Raw genomic sequence first — 20860 nt, forward strand, 5'->3', positions numbered from 1 at the left:
TCGGAAGGAAAAGACATTCTCTGCATTTTCTAAAGCAAGATAAATACAGAAAAGAAATATAGATGAAAGATGGAACTGCTATCTATGGACTCTGCCAGATTCCTTGGCTTTTGGCACACCTATTGAAGCTGGCAGACTCAGCCAGTAGCAATCTTTTCCATTAAAAGAAGCAGCATATATTTTGGTTTAACATACTTCGTTTGTGCATTTCTAGGCTTCAAAAATGTCTATTTAGATTTTTTTTTTAATGATTCCTTCTGCACAGTTGGCTGCAACTGCACTTATTTGAAGCGTCTCATTTATCACTACAAGAGCTGCAGGGCACAGCTACTGTTAAACAGCTCCAACAAACCTACAGCTTTGTGGGACAAGCTTCTTTGTACAAGACTAAAAGATGTTTAAAATGTGCCAAGAGGAGCTTTATGCCAGCCTCTAGGTTTGTTATCCAAACGTTACTAAATTAGAGGTCTCCTGAAGCACAGTTTGGGCAAAGATAAGCTGCCCTCCCTTAGGCTGCTGGTTTTTCCTATCTAGGATCAGCCAGATTTTAACAGAACACTTGCTACGTATCATAAACTTTAGTAATGTGGAATCTGAAAAATAATCTAATGTCTGAGGCTTAGTCTATGCTGAAGCCAAAATTCATTGCCTTTGGCAATGCTGGGAAAGCAAAATGTTTTACGTGTAAGACCCCAGCTTCATGAATGGTGACATTTTCTTTGTTATGAAAGTAAAGACTTGCTGGTTAGCTAACACAATAGAAGCTGCAGTGGTGTAGCACTCAAATTTCCCCAGTCCTTCTGAAACAAAACAAAACATGCCGGTGTTGGACTAGTTTATGGAACCTCTTATATCTGAAATTTTTTAATGTGATGTGAGCAATACGTTTGTGGGTGAAAGGACTGGACACACTTTCCACAGATAATAGACATGCAGAAAATTTGCCATCTAGTGCCCTCTTTCTTGATGCCCAAGTACTGTAGCAACTAATTCATTGAAAGCAACAGACTTGGAGCATGTACCAAATATGCTGGATCTCCAGCCTGCACTGTGGAGCCTGAACAGAGCCAAGCATGACAGTGAAAGAGAGAGTTCTTCTAAACTTAAAATAGAAATATGTAAATATGCAAGTACATAGCACTGTACCCTGATAATATTATTGTACAGAAATGACTTTAAATATTTTTGATTTACAAAGATCTTATCTTAAACTTTGCTTAAGTAATGTAAATCTCTATATTCTATATTCTCACCAATGGCTCCACCCAAGAAACAACTGACCCCATAGCCAAATACTGCTAAAGAAGTAGGTGCTGGTGCTTTCACATTTTACTATCACATCTTCAGATATATATGGTTTGTGCTAAAACCTGTGGTTTAGAATGTTTCCAGTAAAAGTTACAAGTAATTGCCTTCTGTATTTTGTAATCCACACTTAAGAAGAGTCAAATGTGTTGATCTCTTAAAACTTTCCTCTCTTACACAGTAAAATGCTTGAATACATTTTATGGCTGCTTTTAAATTGTGAATTACTCTTACAAAAATGAGAGCTAACTCATCTGACACTTTTAAAGTGCATTGACAACAGCTGAAAGGTGATTTAACCTCATGAAAAAACAATTATCACAAGGTCTAAATTAACAATGGCGCCTAATTTCTACTCCTGTGCATGAAGGCAAATGTTACAGAATGCAAAGGTCTAATCTGGGGAACAGTTTCCAAACAGATATGGAAAGTAATGTAAAAAATTGGCAGAATATAAACTCTGAGGGCAACACTGTGGCCAAAAGAGAAAAAATAATCTCTCTGATGTTCAAACAGAGCTTACTTAGAAACAGGGAAGTTATGTTACCTGTTTTAAGTATTCACACAGATGTTATTGAGTTATGTTCTGAAGAATGCTGAAAATCAGCAGTTCAAAAATAAAATAATTCATAGCTCACACACAAATAAAGAATCAGACAGAAATTCCATCAGAGATGACACTTGCTTAGCTAATTAAAAAGGTGACATTGTGACAAGTAATTTGACGCTACTCAAGAATGCATACGAGAACAGAAGTTATGTAAGTTATGTTTTCCAGTTAATCAGGCATCAGTATCATAAATGTAATTGATACACAAGAGAAATAATTGTTACATAATTAATAAATAAGATAAAACTCAACCAAACTTAGGCTATGAAAAAGGTGCAAATGTTTTTATGGGGATGGTATGTAACTACTGGAACAAGTTATGATGGCTCTAGTGGATTTTCCATTGCTGGAATTCTTTAAGTAAAGAGTCAATGTTTTCCTAAAAGAGATACTGTATTCCAAACAGAAATAAATTGAAGCAATATTTTTGGTTTGTATGAGCAAGACTAGTCAGACCAGATCATTAAAATGATCTCTCCTTGAATTGTAATGTATGCACCAATAATTATTTGGCATGAAAACAGTGTCCAGTTTACAGGCCCTATAATCTTGTTTAGTTGATTGGTTTTTTTTAATATTGGCACATGATCTTTCTTCCATCCCTGCAGCTTCCCCTGTACTGGAAGGCTTGTTGAAAATCAACACTCAGGAGGACACTAATTTAGATTCAGCTGTCTAAAAGCTGGCTGATCAGTCTGAGCTAGTAATCTAGGTCCTTTCTATACTCAGTGGAGAGAACCAGGCACTTCTATGAGTCTATTCCTTCCAGAGATCTTGGGCATCTATTTTCACCAGCACGAGTCTGCAGGTGTCTCTCTATTCCCAGTGACTACAGAAGGTGTCTCAGTTCAGACTACTTTAATCTCTGTACCTTAAAGTGGCCAAAGTTAGATGAAAGGAATCCATATTTAATACCCCAAAAAACTTTTTCAAAACCCCTGGATTCTAGTTAGCTAGAACCACTAATTTTAAACATCTGACTTCACTAGATCATGTGCAAAGCATGCTTCAATTACTGCTGATGTATTTCATCACCATCACAGCACATAACTGCATCTCATTTGTATTTTTCTAGGAAGAGAATGATATTTTTAATATTATTTTTTTTTAAATTTTCCCTTTCTTATTGCACCATCATTCAGGATTCTGTCGTTTCTATCTGGTAATGAACTGGACTGTAAAGTCATTTAAACAAGTTCTCCACACCCTCTGAATGAGATTTACCTCATTAAACATAGACGCCTACAGTGTAGCTGTGCAGATCTGAACGTTGAAACTGCACTCCCATTACAGCCAATGATGATGAAAAAATACTTTCAGTAGAGACTGAAGTGCCTTTATCTCTGAATAAATGTCTAAAGCAGGAGAGATGAAAACCAATAAGGAATCTAGTCCTCTTCCTTGGCTATTGTTAAGATTTTGGGTGGCTATTTCAGATGGGCATGTCCACAATATAAACATTTAAAGTCAAGTGTACTCTTCAGTAGACAGTTGGAGGTCTTTTCATTAACCAGTTTGATTGCTCTAAGGTTTCAGTGGCAGTCAGCTGCAGGTAGATGTCTTGATTCATTTGGAACAGCGACATTTTAAGGGAGATTTTCTGCTGTTTCTATGAAGAATGTGTACTTCCAGCTGTCTGTGACTTTTTCTATTTCTCTTCCCTCTAAATGTGACAGACTCCAAGTGTGAAGAACATTGACTAGTAGTCCTGTTTACCTTGGCTATCAACTAACAATCCCCTACTGGATTTATTTTCTCCCTTGGTTTGTGGACAGCTATCTCCAAATTTGAATGCAGGTTGATGTATGTTCCTCAGTCTGGTGTCTAAAACTGTCTCCTGTTTTCTAGTGTCTCACATGTCATTACTGAGTCTTTGAAAATACAAATCTCTTTTCCAGCACAGCCATGAATTTTTAGTTCTGAAAGAGGAACTATTTTCTGGTGTTTGGTGAAAAGAAAGCATTGACTCCTCTGTCACAGGTCATAACCATTGTTTCATTCCCAGTCTTAAGAATATTGAGTGTGGAACTGAACATAAAAGAAAACCTCCATAAACTGCCTTTCTTAACTTCCTCCAAAATCACAATATTGGCCTACTCAGACCGATGGCAGCTGACACACACCAGAATGTCCCAGCCTGTTTGTCTCATAGCCTTGCTTGAGAAAATGGGAGTGTATTCTGAGTGCTGCTACAAATAAGTGAAAACTTGGAACGCTGATTTTCTCTACAACCCATGTGCATATACTTCTTGTATTGTGATTAACAAATACTGTTTGCAAAACATGAAATATGAAATTACTTTTGATTCCTGGTTTCCTGGACAGCTATGTGTGTATACACATTGCACAGTGAATGGTCAGAAATTCTGATGCTTTGAGAAAGTCTCTGACCAACTGTTCAAGTACTCAGCAACTGTGTCATTCACACTGAGTAAATGTTTCCCTGAAGCATCAGGCTTTCTGTGCATATGAACACATGAACATGTGCTGAAGAACACTTGGGATTAAGCATGTATTGCAACCCAGTCAGAACTTCAGCAGATGTGACATTAATCCAACTGGGCATGATTATTGAAACAACAGATATCTAGTAAAAGGATGAAAAAATATCAAAGGAACGCAGACAAATTTTCCAGAAGCAAAAATATGCTTGGTCCTGGAAAGATCTGTACATAACAACTCCTACATAAGTACAAAGTATGCTTTCAGTCAGCTATTCACCAGAGAGGCTAGATGAATGAAAACACCTGGACACTGTCATCACTGCTACGCATGGTGCAAAGATACCCAACAGCACAGACAGTGCTGCAACTGCTGTCTCAACTGTCAAGGGCAGACCAACTAAGCAGACCAGGCAAGATTCAGCACTCTGCAGACTCTCACATTTTAGCAACTAAATCTCCTTCACCCACTCTCCTTTCCATCTGGGAATGCCTCTCTAGCCTTTCTGAAACTCCAGTAATTGATTCTTGATGGTAATCCCAACAGTGCCAGCACAGAGGTCAAGCTCATAAGCTCTGGCAACACAGAACAAAAGTACTTGCATTTGTGCATCTGGAGAACCCATCACAGGCCCAATAGAACATATTTTCTCTTCCAGCCACATATAATCTGTGATTCTGTAAACTAAACCTTTGTATTATTCTGTCTTCATTTGTTCCCAAGTCCAGTTCCTAGGTGACTTTCAACCATGCTAGACAACTATCCATTAAGGTAACCCAACTTCTTTTGCAAAAGCCACTTGAGCATAACAAATTGCTGATGTGTCATCACTACCAGACTAGGTCACAGACAAGTCAAATACTCTAGAGGTGAATGTCCCAATCATATTTCCATTCCTAATGACCACATAGTTGTAATTTCTTTAGGAGTGAAAAACTGTTCCCTTATTCACTACTAAACCAAAGATTTTTTAGGATAAAGTTCAGAAATATGAGGTGTGCATCAGTAGTCAAGAACTATTGAAAATGAAAGTTTCTTCTTTTGACCAAGCCAAACCCCTTCAGTAATTTAAACTCCAAATAACAATAATTAAAAAAATCCTTTCACCTTACCATCACCACTCCGTTTTCATGCATGGTGACACAGTTGTAGGGATCATCTGAAAGCTGATATAGAGCCTCAGCTGTAGCTCTGTGAACTAATGGATCCTTTGACTTCAAGTAACGTACTAAAGGAGCTACAGCCTTGTTCTCTCTAAAGCTAACTGTGTTGCTCCCCCACAGGCAGCACTGGGAAATGGCCTCTGCTAAGTGACGTCTTAATTTGTCGTTGTTCTGAAGGAGGTAAAAACAAAATAAAGACAACATAACACAACAAACATTTCATAGGAAAGCAGACTTGTCCTCTCAAACATCTTTAAGGCACCCTGATTTAAATCAGTTAACTGCACAACAACTCAAAACTAGAGAGAAGTTTAAGGCATGGATCTAGTAGTCCCTTATTGTTCTCTTTGTAGGAAGTGTTGTGAATTTTTATATCAAATGTGCTTTTAGAGTGAAATTAGATAAGATTAGTATTAAAATGTAACATATAGCCCCATCATTGAGATTCTCTGGATGGTTCAGATTTATTACTCTCAGCCCTTTGTGCTTTTTCATAGGGCAGCTGCATCTCTCAAAAGCATAACAGTGAATGCTAAAATGAAGCTCATCTTCCAAAGCAACTTTACTACCAGCCACAGAGTGTTTTCATGTCTAATATACATCCAATAGAGGAAGGATTCTACAGCTCTTTCTTGTAGTTACTGCAAAAATCTACTGCTCTTGTCATAACCTTTCAGTTGGGCATAATACAGAGAAATACAAAAGAAATAATATTGGGATAATACACAAGAAATTCTGATACTTAGTAGTATGATTAGATGTCACTTACTGTGTTTGTTAGTTTGGACAACAGAGGGACGACTCCATGGCCTGTCATAATAGCTACATTTTCTTCATCTTTAGCTAAACTTCCAATGGCTGCACATATGCTTGCTAAAACTTCTTCATTCTTGGATTTTAGTAAATTGACTACCAGTTCCAAGCCACCAACAATGGATCGAACCATTTCCCCAGAATCCTAAACGAGAATCAAAAGGAACATTATTTTAAAATATCCACTCATGACCCCACTTTTCTTGAACACCTCCAGGGATGGTGACACACCACCTCCCTGGGCAGTCTGATTCAATGCCTGACCAGCCTTTCAGCAAAGAAAATTTTCCTGATATCCAGCCTAACCCCACCCCAGAACAATTTCGGACCATATCGTCGCATCCCATCACCTGATACTAGGGAGAAAGGACAGACCCCTGCCTCATTCCAACCTCCCTTCAGGTAGTTGTAGAGAGCAATGAGGTCTCCCCTCAGCCTCCTCTTCTCCAGACTAAATAATTCCAGTTCCCTCAACTACTCCTCACCAGACCTGTTCTCCAGACCCTTCATCAGCTTTGCTGCCCTTCTCTAGACACACCCCAGCCCCTCAATATCCTTCTTGTAGGGAGGGGCCCAAAACTGAACACGGAATTTGAGGTGCAGCCTCTCCAGAGCCAAGTACAGGGGCACAATCTCTCCTGTACTACTGCTGGTCACAGCATTCCTGATCCAGGCCAAGATGCTGGAGCACACTGCTGGCTCATGTTCAGCCAGCTGCCAACCAACATCCCCAGGACCTTTTCTGCCAGGCAACATTCCAGCCACTCTGCCCCAAGGCTGGAGCATTCATGAGGATGTTGTGATCCAAGTGCAGGACCTGTCACTTGGCTTTGCTAAACTTCACACAAGTGACCTTGGCCCATCCATCCAGCCTGTCCAGATCTCTTTGCAGAGCCTTCCTACCCTCAAGCAGTGCTTCCATGTGCTTACAGTTACTTCAACTCCTTAAAGTGTACTAGAGGAGTGTGCATTGCCTTGTGTCTAAATATCAGCTCAACAAATGAGAAAGACTTCTGTTCAACAGGTGAAATCTATAGTACAGTGTCTAAGGTCTGAAAGGGGCTCTGGCTTACATGAAAATGATTCTGGCTTTTCCACATGGTTCAGATATCTGTGTTTTATTCATGTTCTTGAAAGATGCTTAAGGACGAGGTAAGATAATCTGTATCCCATTTTATGTACTCCCCTCCTCCCCCCATTCATATTTTCTTTCCAGGTGATTATAACCCTACTTTCAAAATTTCTCTTCTGACAAGCTTATGCTTTCATAGAATGAGTGACTGCCCATTGGAATGGGCAGGTGGTGGAGTCACCATCACTGGAGGTGTTTAGGAAGAGACTGGATGGGGTGCTTGGTGCCATGGTTTAGTTGATTAGATAGTGTTGGATGATGGGTTGGACTTGATGATCTCAAAGGTCTTTTCCAACCTGGTCTGGTCTATTCTATTCTATTCTATTCTATTCTATTCTATTCTATTCTATTCTATTCTATTCTATTCTATTCTATTCTATTTCCACCATTTTGCAAAGGAGTACAGCCTACTTAAACTGATGGAATAATATCTAAACAATCCAGCAGTAAATAAAAGAAAAGAGTTTCAACAATTGTCTGTGAAATCAGCTAAACACAAGGACAGAACCTTCCACCAGTGATGAAAAGCAGAGGGAAACTGCAGAAACCACATGTCAGGAAAGTTTCCCAAATGTGATCGTGGGTGTAGTCTGGTGGTCTGTGCAACGCAAAGAAGAAAGAAAAGGAGCTAGAAATTTTAAGAACAATGAGCAGACAGAAGGATTGAAAAGACAGCTTTAAAATCCATTATATTACCTAAAAGATCTCTATTTTTCTCCCTCCTCTTCTCCCCCCCCCCCCCCAATGTAAACGACAAATGCAATCTATTTGGTACAATTTAGCCAAGCCACATACTTGCTTTGTAAAGTACATTTCTACTTTAGAGAAAAAAAAAAGTAAAAAAATCAAAAGATGTGCATTTATTATACACAACTGCCTTTCCAAGAAGATATTCAAAGAATAAATTATATGAAGTTGTGCCTGTGACTGTGGAGGTCTGGATTTAATTGTTTTGAATGGATGTTCTTTGAGTAAACTTATGTAAATGATCAGATAGTTGTTCATGTTTGTAAAGTCTAAGCAATTTCTGTGACTTCAGTTTCCAAATACTCTCTGGCATTTTCAACTGTACTTACTTAGAAGAAAAAGCATATATGGTGTGTTTGGAATTTTAATTCCCCCCCCCCCCACTTTTTGTTTCACACAGTAAACCCCCACAATCTTTACAGTCCACCCTTTAAATGAGTCAACAAATGGTATGTTTGGTGTGGTTTAATCCAGAGGGTTTGTCATTTCCAGCTATTAGTGTGCGTTAAGCTTTTGTATTTACCTGTGACACTTAAAACTTCATTGCAGATATGTAAATGGCATTGTTTCAAAGTCTAGGTAGTTTACTATTGGGTAACAACATGATTTTGATTTATAACTTGAAGTGGAAGTGTTCCACTTCCAGCCCCAAACTGCATTTATACTTCAGTATTTACATACGCAAACTCCAATCTATTCCTATAGCCATGAAATGCCATTTACTTTCTTTGGTGTTTCATATGAGATTACTCAAGAAACTTCAAGTATTCTGAAAAGATTGGAGAACATCTTAGGATACAGCTATACAAAACACAGCTTGAAAGAAAAGAAAAATGCATTTAAGTGAATTTAGGGAACTCAACTAGCCCCCCTCTTACCTGTTGTGACAAAGCCTTATTTCTTGATTGTCCTAACATGACTACTCAGGTCAAGTTAGGCAGAAAAAAAAGGTATGGTAATAAAAAAGCCTAAGAAACAGCCTTCATAGATACAAATACTGATTAAATCACTGATAAGCAATAATGTAGACTTTTTATTGTATACATCTTTGTATGGTGAATGATAGGTTAAATGCTTCTGTTTTAATAATAGTATGTCCTGAACTGAACAAAGAACAAACCCAAATGCCAATGCATTTTAAAAAGCAATAAAAATACTTTTAAAAATAGGAGGGAGGAAAGCAAGAACATTTTACTGTGTTAACAGGAAATACCTTCATTTCAAATCTTCACCACTATTATAACTTCCAGTGTAATATTCAGCCTGAGGTGACAGATCTGGGATTGTTAAGCTACATTTTAAGTGGCTGAAGAAGACAATGAGGGAAGAGATAATGGGATTTTTTTTTTCCATGACTTCACACTACTGTGTCTTCTAACTAGTGGGCAGCAACGTTTTTATCTTCAAAGTATAACAAAAACTGTTTAAGAATTGGACTCAAAGGGAGGAGTGTGCATTTTCAAGCAGTAAACCCCACCCTGTATAACATAGATGCTGAGGCCAGCAAAATGATTTACTCTTCTTATAAAAGCCTCATCCTGCTACTCTTTAATCACACTTTTTCATCTTGTTGAAATGCATGACTATTAACAAAATTTAGTTAACTTGCCCTTTTCACTTATTTCTGCAATGGCTTCTGCCAAGAGCAGAAGCCCTGTGAAACAGACCGGCTTTACACACATGTTCTAATTAGGAGCAGAAAGCATTATGGTATTTGCAGAAAAACAGATTTGGGAAAATCACTTGATCTTTGCAGTTTTTATACAAGAAGAACATTTGGGATTTTTGAATACTCTTGTCATCACATTGAATGATTTTCTTCTTTTTTTGTGCGGTTCTTCTCATGAAGCGACTAAAGTTCATCAGCCTTAACTTGAGACATACAGTTCTTGTAAAGGAACTACTGAATTCTTTTGTAATTGAATTTGTTTCTTATTTCTTCCAAAGTGAATACTGGTTTATTTGAAGGATTTAAAGCTAAACATTGTGTTACAAAACCACATTATGTTTATCTTTAAAAATACTCCACTTGAAAGATAAAAGTTTCTCCACCAAAACCAAGTAGTACTTCAGTCTTAGAACATCTTAAAAAGCTTAAGGTGTCAAAGCTAATCTGTCAAATTTAATTGCTTTTGCCTGAAAAAGAGATGGCATGGCTGTGCAAATAAACTCTCATTGGCAAAAATCATCTTGAACCTACCTCTTCTTTAATGAGGAAAACCTGCCCATTTCCATCCCCTATTGCCAGCTGAGTAACTTACCAGCCTACTGCAGAACCCCAGTTAAAATTCAAAGTAAAAAATTACAACAGATAGATGTCTATATTACAGCTTTTTGATGAAAAGGGGAAACACACAATTTATATAATGATATTTTTAGTCAATTTTCTCATTAAACAACTCAATGGCAGCATTAATTGAATTATATTTAAAGGCTAATTTTATTCCTGTCTCTACAGCTGTGGAGGATTCCACTGTAGCAGAACAGATGAAGAAATGGCTTGTAAGATGAGAGAGAGTCACAGAACATCAGAGGTTGGAAGGGACCTCTAGTGATCATCAGGTCCAACGCCTCTGCCGAAGCAGGGTCACCTAGGAAGACTCCTTCACATCTCATAAATTTTCTTCTCTATTGGGAAAATGCAGTGAGACGGGAAAACAGCAGCAGAAAATCAGTGTGGATTTTCTTGTCCTCTTCACCATTTCAGGGGTTTGATCATCATGCAGTTAACTGCTTGGCAAATATATTGCAATTGATAATTTCAAGAAACAACTCCTACTAGTATTTTTGTATACTGTTTACCTTACTTCTTAACCTGGTGGACTACACCTACTCTTCCTCCCCGTTTTCACAACTCCCCCTGAAATGCAGACCTGGGTAAATGCCCCAGATGTATTTCTTTCTTTATTTTCTTCCACAGAGGCAGTGAAACTACTAATACCAAAGCCCTTAGAGGCTGCAGTAAAGTCATGGTTTGCTTCAGATTATTTTGAAAAGCATTTTAATAATGGAAGCCTGAGAAACAGTTAACATTGAATAACTGGAATAACTAAGCATGGTTTCCATTGGGTTTGAACTGAATTAAATCCATGTAAGTGTCTAAGAAAACTTCTTTAACTTATTAATGTTTATGAATTAGTCATCACTAGTATGCAGTTCAATATTGTAAAGATGCAAGACAACAATATTGGACTGTTCTGAGGACAGTCTAGGTAAACAATCAATGCAAACAAATAAACTGTTATAGCAATTATTGTTAGCATTACTCTTCTATAAATTAGAGTGGTATATGAGAAGGCAATCACCAGTTACAGGCCACTGAGAAGCTGAACAATAAGCATGAAGTATAAATACTTTATAGTTCAGTCAAAAGTTCCTGTGCTAGATAAAATGATTGCTTGAAACTTTCTGGTTTATATCATACAGCAAATGAGATACAATGATCTCCCTGCTCTTTTCTTGCTTTAAAACCTATTGAAGTTACATGTGGCGTGTGAGAGGGCAAAGACAGGAAAAATGTCAGGTGGACAACCAGGAAAAACAAAGAAGTAATGAAAGAGAATGAGGATGGAATTTAAAATTGTATAGATTTTAAAAATCCAATTAGCAAGTCTAATTTAAAAGTCCAGTAGCTACATGACAAGCTGTTGACTAGCATGTGTAGCTATTATAAACTAAGTTACAAGGGAAGCTGGTTAAATATTTTCCAGTGGAACAGTATTCCATCTGAAAATCCTAATGGATTGGAACCAAAACCTTCCATAAAAACACAATGACTTCTTGAAGAGTTTTGACAGAAACCAGGCAGAAAGGCAGGCTGAATTACCAGCGTTCCTCTCCATCCTTTCTCTTGTCAGCCAGATGGCTGGTGAGTAACCTGCCAGGCTGCTAGGCTTCTGGTTTTCCCAGAATCCCTGACTACTTGCCTGATGGGATGCCAAACAGCTGGAAAGCCAGGTCTCCAGTAGCTCCTAAGATTTTTTGTCTTCTTATGGTCTGCAAGCTCATAGGCAAGCTGCCTAGCCTAGAACTTAGGGTCCTGAGGCTCCCTAATGAGGGAGGTATAGATTACACTCCTAGTTTCCCTTCTCAGCTTTCAGGTTACATGTTTGACAGGAACTGGATTCCTATGTAGACATTAAGGACCTCAGGGTGATTTATGACAGTCTATTCAGGATCTCCAGAGTAACAGGTCTAGAGGAGGCTCAAACAACACATAGAGTTTCTTCACTAAGCTTCTAGGCAGCCTGTATCAAGAATAATTGGATAGGCTGGTTCTGCATGTAGCCTGGCAGCTAGCTATGGATTCACCAAGCCAGGTCTGGCTTCTTGGTCTTCCCAAATCTCCAGGGACACTAACATTCCTATTCTAATGTTTGCATCCAAAACCCTACTAAATATGAGGACAGAAAGCAACCTTTATAACTTTTTCTTTTCACTCTGCGAGGAAATAGGTGTCTTCATTGAAACTCATGCTGGCAGTATTCCTCTTACGGGCACAATGCCTTTGGATGAATTTTACAATGGCCCAAGTAACATTTCTGTAGAGTTTCTTTAAATATTTTTGGGGCCTGATGTAAGTTGGAAGAACATCATAAATGCTGTTTTTCAAAGAAGCATCATAAGCAAATACTACCATTCCAACATCAACAGATTTGAGTAGACTTTTCTTTGCCATTTTTCATAAGCATTTGTGTTTCTTGGACAGTGCACCTACACTTTGTCATTACCAACGTGCCTGCAGTAGTAACTTTTCCCTCTGGAAGTAAAGAACTAATTAATATGAATCTGCTTCTATTAAAATAATTCCTTTCAATAAGTTACATTATTCTCTCTTTAGGTCTAATATTTTAAAGAAATGTAGGAATTGATTTATTCAGAATAATGAGATCTTTGTTTAAGACTCACAAGTAGCACTCACAGGTGCAGTGCAAATTTTCTCAGGGAAGTTCTCCCACTTCCAGCCTACCTGCAACATCTTCACTCTCCAAGAAATTCTTAAGGCTAATTTTTTTAGAATTAATGCTGGCATACAGAAGTGATGACTGATACCAAACTAATATTGTGGCTCTCAGAGTTGTAACCTTTTATGTACTTCAGTGTATGGTTTATATTCTCTGTTTAAAAAGCCTTAGATCTGGCATGGAGTAAATATCAGTGACCTGTACCATACTGCTGTAACAAACAATACCACTTAGCTGAATCTTATTGATGCAGCTTTATTACACGGGAAGTACTCTGAACCAGCTACCATAATGTAACTGTCAACATGGATAACAGGATTACAAGAACTTGGATTCTGCTCCTTTTGCAGTTAACTTCCTGTCAAACAGCAGGGAAACTAAACACCTAAACATCTTGAAAATCCAAGTCTAGGCCTTTTGTGAATCTTATCCCCCTAATGGTAAAACAGAAATAGTAGACTTTCCAATCTTAAACATTCTTTACGATTGTAAAGAGAGTGTAAGCGCAAGAGAGAGACACATGCTCTCACAAACTATGGCAATAACAGCTTTATCCATATCACAGATTAACTTCTAAGATTTCACAAATCTCATGGAAAATAACTTTTAAGTCAGATGTACAGAAAATGTCTGTGCAGAAAATTGGATGATGCACTACAGGGTTATAAAAATTCACTTCTGATACCTCTAAAATTTCACTTTCACCTACGAACCTTCACATTAAGAAGAGAATCACTACAGCTTCCACAAGAGAAGACAAACAGAAAATGAATCCAGGTCCCAAGCTCACAGCTATTTGAAAAATGGTGTGCAGTCCCAAGTACAGGCTTGGAAAAGACAGAATGAACATAATCCTTTTGAAGTCAAATACTTTTTACTGCTTTTGAGTCAAGCACTGCGTAAGCCAAACTGGGATTGGAAGGTGGTGTAAATTGTCAAATATTATTAACTCTGAATAAACCCCCCCAATTTTTGTTTAGATAGAAATAGTTACTGCACTTCCACAGCATGGCTATAATCGCTGCTTTATACATATTTCTCTCCATTCAGCGTCACAGGAAAGGGTATTATTGGTAAGTTTGTTTCAGTGTGCCACTCTGCCTCCCTCTCACTCAAAGAACTCTTTGTGGGGTCACAGATTAGCATTTGGGCAGGCAGCCAAGAGAGATGAAAGGAGGATAGCTACACTAAGGATGTACATAGTTTACACTCATCTAATACCCGGGGTCGGGGGAGGGGGGAAGCCCACGAAAAAAAGATCCATGAAGTCTATAATTTCAGTAGCCGTCCTCTATCTCCTCAGTTTCTGAGAGAGTGCTTTCAGTGGAAGCTCCAGCAATGTACAGCTCTACACTAGTACTACTGGTCACAGAGTCCTGAGCCTCAGTACTGAGATAAAAGTAATAACTTTATGTTCAGTTATAGCAATATTGTTCAAGAGAGAGGCAGCTATACGTTGACTGAGGGGATAGGTATACTCCCCACCATTAGGTGACACTTTCTTACACTGTAGTGCACATTAACAGAAAAAGAAAAAAATGTTTAAAAAGAATATGTGGAAAGGTAATTCAGAATAACCAGCATGCCTTACAAACAGCAGGCAAGCTGCCGTTGTAGAAATCATTCTGAAGAAACAGAAAATACTTAAATTGCAATAACCAAGGCCAAATGTTCTCACAATACTGTCACCCATCTATCTGCGTCTGCATCCATCTATCCAAAGATGTAGTGCTCAGTTTCAAACAAGAAACGCTACCTGCAAAGGATGCTAGGAATATCTTGTGCTTTGAAGGAATTTGTGTTCTTTACAGTGTCAGCATCTCAAATGATATACAGAAGGATATTTATTTGCGTGTAGAGAGAAGATGCAAAAAGTGTATTAAGTATGGAGGTAAATTACAAACAGGAGACACTACAGTACGACGATTAAGGATATAAGTCCACTTGGCATTCTAGGAAACTTTTAATGGGAAACAAAGCCTTCCCCATTTATTTTGCCACAGGTTAGTGGTAGGAATTCATTGAAGATGACTTCCAGCTTATAACCACTATTTTATCTCTACTTGGAAACTGACATGAAATAAATGAATAGCTCAGTATTCTGTGTACAACTGACCTGCACAACAACCACTATTCACAACTGGCACTTTTTGTTGGCAGTCTGAGCAGAAAATCTCAGGATTACATTGGCACTGAGTCTGAAATATGCTCTGAAACCAAATGATGGTCTCTTGGGAACATAGCTGAAGTACCTCATAGAGGAGAATGACTACAACTATCTGTGCTATTCATAGCCTGCAAGTAGAAGCTTTCTGTTTTCTGCATTGTCAGATTTTCAGCATGCTTTATTTGGGAACAGTAAGTTTAAGTTCTGGTAAGTTATTAAAATATATTTTCCAAATACAGTAAGCACTGTAAAGGCAAAACAGAATGCTATAATGAGGGCTAGGTGGAGGACTAATCACTTTTGAGATGTGAACACATAATTCTTTTAAAGCAGTTAACAGAATAAATTAAAGAGAGTGTAAGTAGCAAACAGCAAAGTATTGCTTGAGGTGATATATAAAAATTATATGTGAATATGCATACAACAGAACTATTTAAATACTTTCTTACCTTAGCATTTTCAATACAAGGACAAAGAGCCCAAGCTGCACTTGCTTGAACATCTGGATCAGGATTTTTCAGCAATGACCATAACAAACAAACTCCATCTAGCTTGTCAATTATCCTATTGCAGGTGCAGAAAGGGGGAAAAAGCATAAGTAATTATGGAACAGTCACTGTTAAATTTCAAATTGCATTAGTTTGTTTGGAACAGTACTTTCAGAGGTATTGGTATGATGTTCTTGAACGCACGGTTTTGCTCTATGGAAGGGCTTGTTTGTTGTTAGCTAATTGCCATCAACATATTAAGCAAACATTGCTGACTGTAGCAGATGGCTGTGCAACAAATAATGTAAAGGCAGAATATATTTTCTAAGTAAATCTCACTAATATTGTTTGCTTTTTTTTTTCCAGCACTGTCACACCAAATTCTTCCAGAAGATAAAGTAAACTACATTATAACCAGAACTCACATAAACGTGCAAACAAGCGTGTGACTTTTTAACGATCTGCATGCAAAGTGAATTCTGAATTCAAGCATACTGACTTCTTTCATACAGTAACAAATACTTTCCAAAACAAATATTTATGCCCCAAACTATGTACTTAACTTTTTATTCAGTCTATGCTTAATGTATTTACCTTACTCTATGGCATATTTTAACATACTATGTTGCTAATCTAGCATTAGAAATTAAAATGGTCACACCACAGTGCATCCTTTGTTGGGCATGAATAACGTGTAACTTGTTTCCCATGTGCTCCTTTCCAACAAGACTAATACTGAGCACTATGTTATAATTACTTAAACACAGTGTAATCAGAGTATCTTCATGACTGGCTGAAAAATGAATTATCATCAGAATCATCTCTACACCATCTGTGCTGTGTTTACACATCAATCAGGCTTGGGGATCGCAACTTCACATTAGGGACAGAAAGGAAAGTCAAGCAAAACTTAACAAACCTTGACAAACATGCCTTTTTCCAAAAAGATATGCTAAACCCAAAGAAGATCAACTAAAGATAAAGGAGTACCTTCATTGTCTAACCTCAAAAATAAAAATTCAAATTCGTAAGACAAGTCTTTCTCTTGTATTTACAATCCAAGGTATATTTAAATACAGAGTGCACATAAAAGCAGCAAACATCTGAAGCCATGGGGGTGTTGGTCTCATCTCCCAGGGAACAAGCAATAAAACCAGAGAAAATGGCCTCAGGCTTGGTAGAGCTAGAGAATGGTTGGACTTGACGATCTTAAAGGTCTTTTCCAACCAAAACTGCTCTACGAATCTATGATTCTCTCTTTGCTACATATTGGTTTACCAGGAGATTTTAAAACTAATTCTAAAATCAGCTTTGCATGTAAGACTACCAGCATCTGAAGCCCATGAACTCTGTGTCAATCAACCACAGATTTTATTCATGAAGTTTCTACACAAACTGGTTAAACAGCTATCTTTTGCAAAATACGGTTTGCACGAAGCAATGATGAAGCTGAGACACTGCTGGTATTTTAAGGTTGGCAAATTTTAACACAGCTTATTTTACATGATTAGCTCCAACTCAAGTGCAAGAAAATCATCAAAGGACAAATTCAGACATATTAGTGACAACAAATAAACCAGCATGGTTGCAAACTACACAATTACAAATATATGCTGACATAGTTAAGGATGACTCCAGTAGAAGCTTCAAAACAAACTTTAAATCCCTCTAAACCCTGAAGACTCTTAAGCAATTTTAACATTACTTTTCTGTCATTTCAGAAAGTATAAGGAACTTTTCCTATATGTAAATTAATTTTTTTAACCCCCATCAATCTTTCTCCTAGTCAAGCAGCGTACTGACCATTTACCAACATGAGGTACTTCCTCCCAAGAGAAGCTAAATATAAATGACCCAGCTCCAACCAGGATATAAAAATGAAGAGATAGAAGCCAAACACTGAGCTCAGGTTTTTCCACCACACTTTAAAGAAAACAGCCTCTGGGCTGATTTATCTTTCTTTTCTATTTTTTGAAAGCTTCCTTTACAATTTGAAGTTTAGTTTCATTTTCTTTTCAGTTTTATTGTCTTCTCTTCAGCTTTTTAAAAGCTAAGCTAGCCTCACCCTATAGTTCATTTTCTAAAGAAGAGTTTTGTCTTGAAGACCAGAAAAACCAGTTGTCTTAGACTCAATGGGGCAGCTAGAATATCTAAAACTGTAGTCATCAGTCCACTCAAAATGTATAAAATTAAACTAAAAACTAGTATGGGCTGAAGAAAATGTCCAAATTACATTGTTCAGCAGGGATTGCTGCTTTCTCTCAGTCATGTTAGAACAACTCCAATGAAAAGAACACTATAGACAAGGTTAATGCTCCCAAATTCTCATACAGGAAGAATTACCCTTGTAATCACCATACAAGCACGGACCTTTTATTTTCATCTTGCTGAGAGCATGTGTTTGCTAATTAAAGCATTGCCAGAGAGCTCAGGTTTTTTACCTTTCAATGGTTTCTTTACAGAATGTAGCAGATGAAGAAAATGGGTGCTAAATAACCATATCTGCTGTCACAGCAAAGGAAACACTAAAGTAAATGGTCCTGAAAAATGATCTCTATAAAAGTGCTTAGACAATAGTGTCTCCTGTAGCATTTGGGTGGTTTTGTGGTGGTGGTTTTGTTTGTTTGTTTGTGTTTGTTTTGTATGGGTTTTTTTTGGGGGGGGGGGACGGGTGTTGGGTTTTGGATTTTTTGTGGGCTTGTTGGTTTGGTGGGGTGTTTTTTTTTTGTGGTTTTGCTGGTGGTGGTGGGTTTTTTCTATGTGTTTCCCGAATTGGAGGGAAATACACATTTCAGCTTCTTTACAAATAAACAGAGAGGGGAAAATTGACCTGGAATCTTGAAAACTTCCACTCTGATGGCATAAAGCTGAATGATATTCTGATCTACTTTTATATCTAGCTTTTAAATGTCTGATTTTCTTCCCAAAATTTATTGTACCACTGTTCGCAGGATGCCATAACAAAACTATTTACCACAATAAATACAAGCCAACACACCTGAACATTTACTGCAGTTGGCATTCATTTCTGCATTTCCACGTAGCTAGTACATTAGTCACTCGATGGTTACAGACACTTAAATGATATATTTTATAAAAATGTGTCAACATTACGATGATAAAATTAAACTACAGTTAAATTTGGATTAAGCAACCACTCATGGGACTGTTAAAGTGCAGGTCTTTTAATGGAGACAGAGAACATTTTCTTGGAGAGCTGAAGGGAATCTTATAAAAGCTGGTTACTTGATAGCATAAATTTAATATTTTTTCAATTCAAATATTTAACTGCTTTACAGAATGGCTGGACTGCATGTATGTAATGTACCTAATGTGCAGGGCACTATTAAGAGTCAAAATCTTAACAGGCATTAAGGTCACTCAAAGTATAGATGTAAACTTTATTTTAGGTAACTGCCATCTGATGCTTCACTGTAAGTACATAGCTATATATAAATATAAATAACATAAATATGCAGAGTTCAGAAACAAGAGCTGAGATTGTGGCTCTACACCTTAATGTAGCAAAGGCATCTCACAACTGACCTGGACCAAGATACCCAGTGTTCACCTGTGGTGGTTTAAGCCTTAACTGGGAGTTAAGAGTTCAGATGGGGACAAGGCTGAGAATATCTCCCCCGCTCCCCCCTCCTCCCTCCCAACAGAGAGGGGGAAAAAAAAAGGAAAGGAGCAAATCCACCGAACAATAATTTGGAGTCGGCTTGGAAGTAGAGAGGTAAAGAGTTTTCTTTAAACACTATATATATATATATAACAAGAACAGGTAACGTTCACAAGGGCAAGGAACAAGGATGGTTGGAAGGGGGACAAAAGAAGAAGAATACAAAACCAGTCTCTCTCTGAACAGGCACAGAGGCAGCAGGGAGAAGGATCAGGCCTGACCACGTGGCAGAGGAGCAGGAAGGCAGCTGCAGTAGCGTTCATCCTGGAGAGGCAGGAGCCAAAAGCAGCTAATGACTCCAATGCCCACCCTTTTATACCCTAGCTGAACAGGGAGGGGGGAGTGGAACGGACTCAGTTTCCCAGGGGGAAAACACCCTGCAGGGAGGACAAAGCACCTGCAAGCCCACCACCCTGTTTTGGTTTTTTTCAGAATGGGCATTAACCCACCACACCACCTCTTGCGGTTCAAAGCTCTGTGCCTTGCCATAGACTGTTATTTGACTGCTGACACAATTTGAAACAAGTTTAGAATACTTTGATTCCCCAAAATACCACAAGCAATTAATTGTGCTGGTAGTTAGAAACAGCCAGAGTGAAGAGGTGCTCCTAACATGCACTTTGGTCTTAGCCAGACATCATTATAGAGCTGAGGTGAAGGAGTACACAGCTGACACCATTCCTACAAAAAGGCAACTGCAAGGTGCAGGAGCAAAACATCTTCCTGGTTTCCACACAGAACAGCTAATGTATGGTGTATATAGAATATGTCTTATGGGCAATTAGAGCCATTCAGAGATTTTGGAAAGTCTAGGTTGAAGTGAATTGGTATTTGCTATTTGACCAGTGCAGATAATTTAAGGTTATTATAAGGAATTACTTTGCTGGCTGTTCACAGTCAACAGTGGTTTTAATAAAGACTTTTCACATGATTTTAGTTAAGACCCTTGATATCATGACATCACTGAACATCGTGAGATGTCTGTGCACGATATGGGTCAAGATTTTAGGAATTTACTTTTCTCCTTATACATTTGAAAGTAGCAAAGCTCTTAATCTGAATTAGTACTTCTTGTCCAAATTCAAACTTTAATATTGAACACTTCCAGTAGATACTTCAACATGAATTGCTTAAACACACAGACATACATAGGGGCTGGACATCTGTTTGTTATATCTATCATCTTTCTCTGTGGCAGCATTATTTGCCAGAACTTTTGAGCGCTCAGGTTTAATTGCCTGCCAGTTTAGACCGCAAATACAAACATAAATAAATACAGCTATACTGACTCTGTATTGTGCTCACTGGTAAGATTACAGGGTTTCATTCTGGCAGAATGTAATCTCA

The 20860-nt window shown here is 38.0% G+C and overlaps 1 protein-coding gene across 1 annotated transcript in view; it reads right to left on the reverse strand.

The window, feature by feature from the left end:
• ODAD2 (outer dynein arm docking complex subunit 2) overlaps positions 1-20860 on the reverse strand; it is a 59674-nt gene that overhangs the window by 11150 nt on the left and 27664 nt on the right. Inside the window, exons 10-12 of the mRNA XM_054171196.1 lie at positions 15793-15907; positions 6290-6478; positions 5470-5691 (exon numbers count right to left, since the gene is read on the reverse strand). Of these exons, the coding sequence (XP_054027171.1) occupies positions 5470-5691; positions 6290-6478; positions 15793-15907 (526 nt within the window). The remainder of the gene's footprint in view (positions 1-5469; positions 5692-6289; positions 6479-15792; positions 15908-20860) is intronic.

The sequence above is a fragment of the Dryobates pubescens genome, chromosome 21 (assembly GCF_014839835.1).
Source record: "Dryobates pubescens isolate bDryPub1 chromosome 21, bDryPub1.pri, whole genome shotgun sequence".
Taxonomy (NCBI): domain Eukaryota; kingdom Metazoa; phylum Chordata; class Aves; order Piciformes; family Picidae; genus Dryobates; species Dryobates pubescens.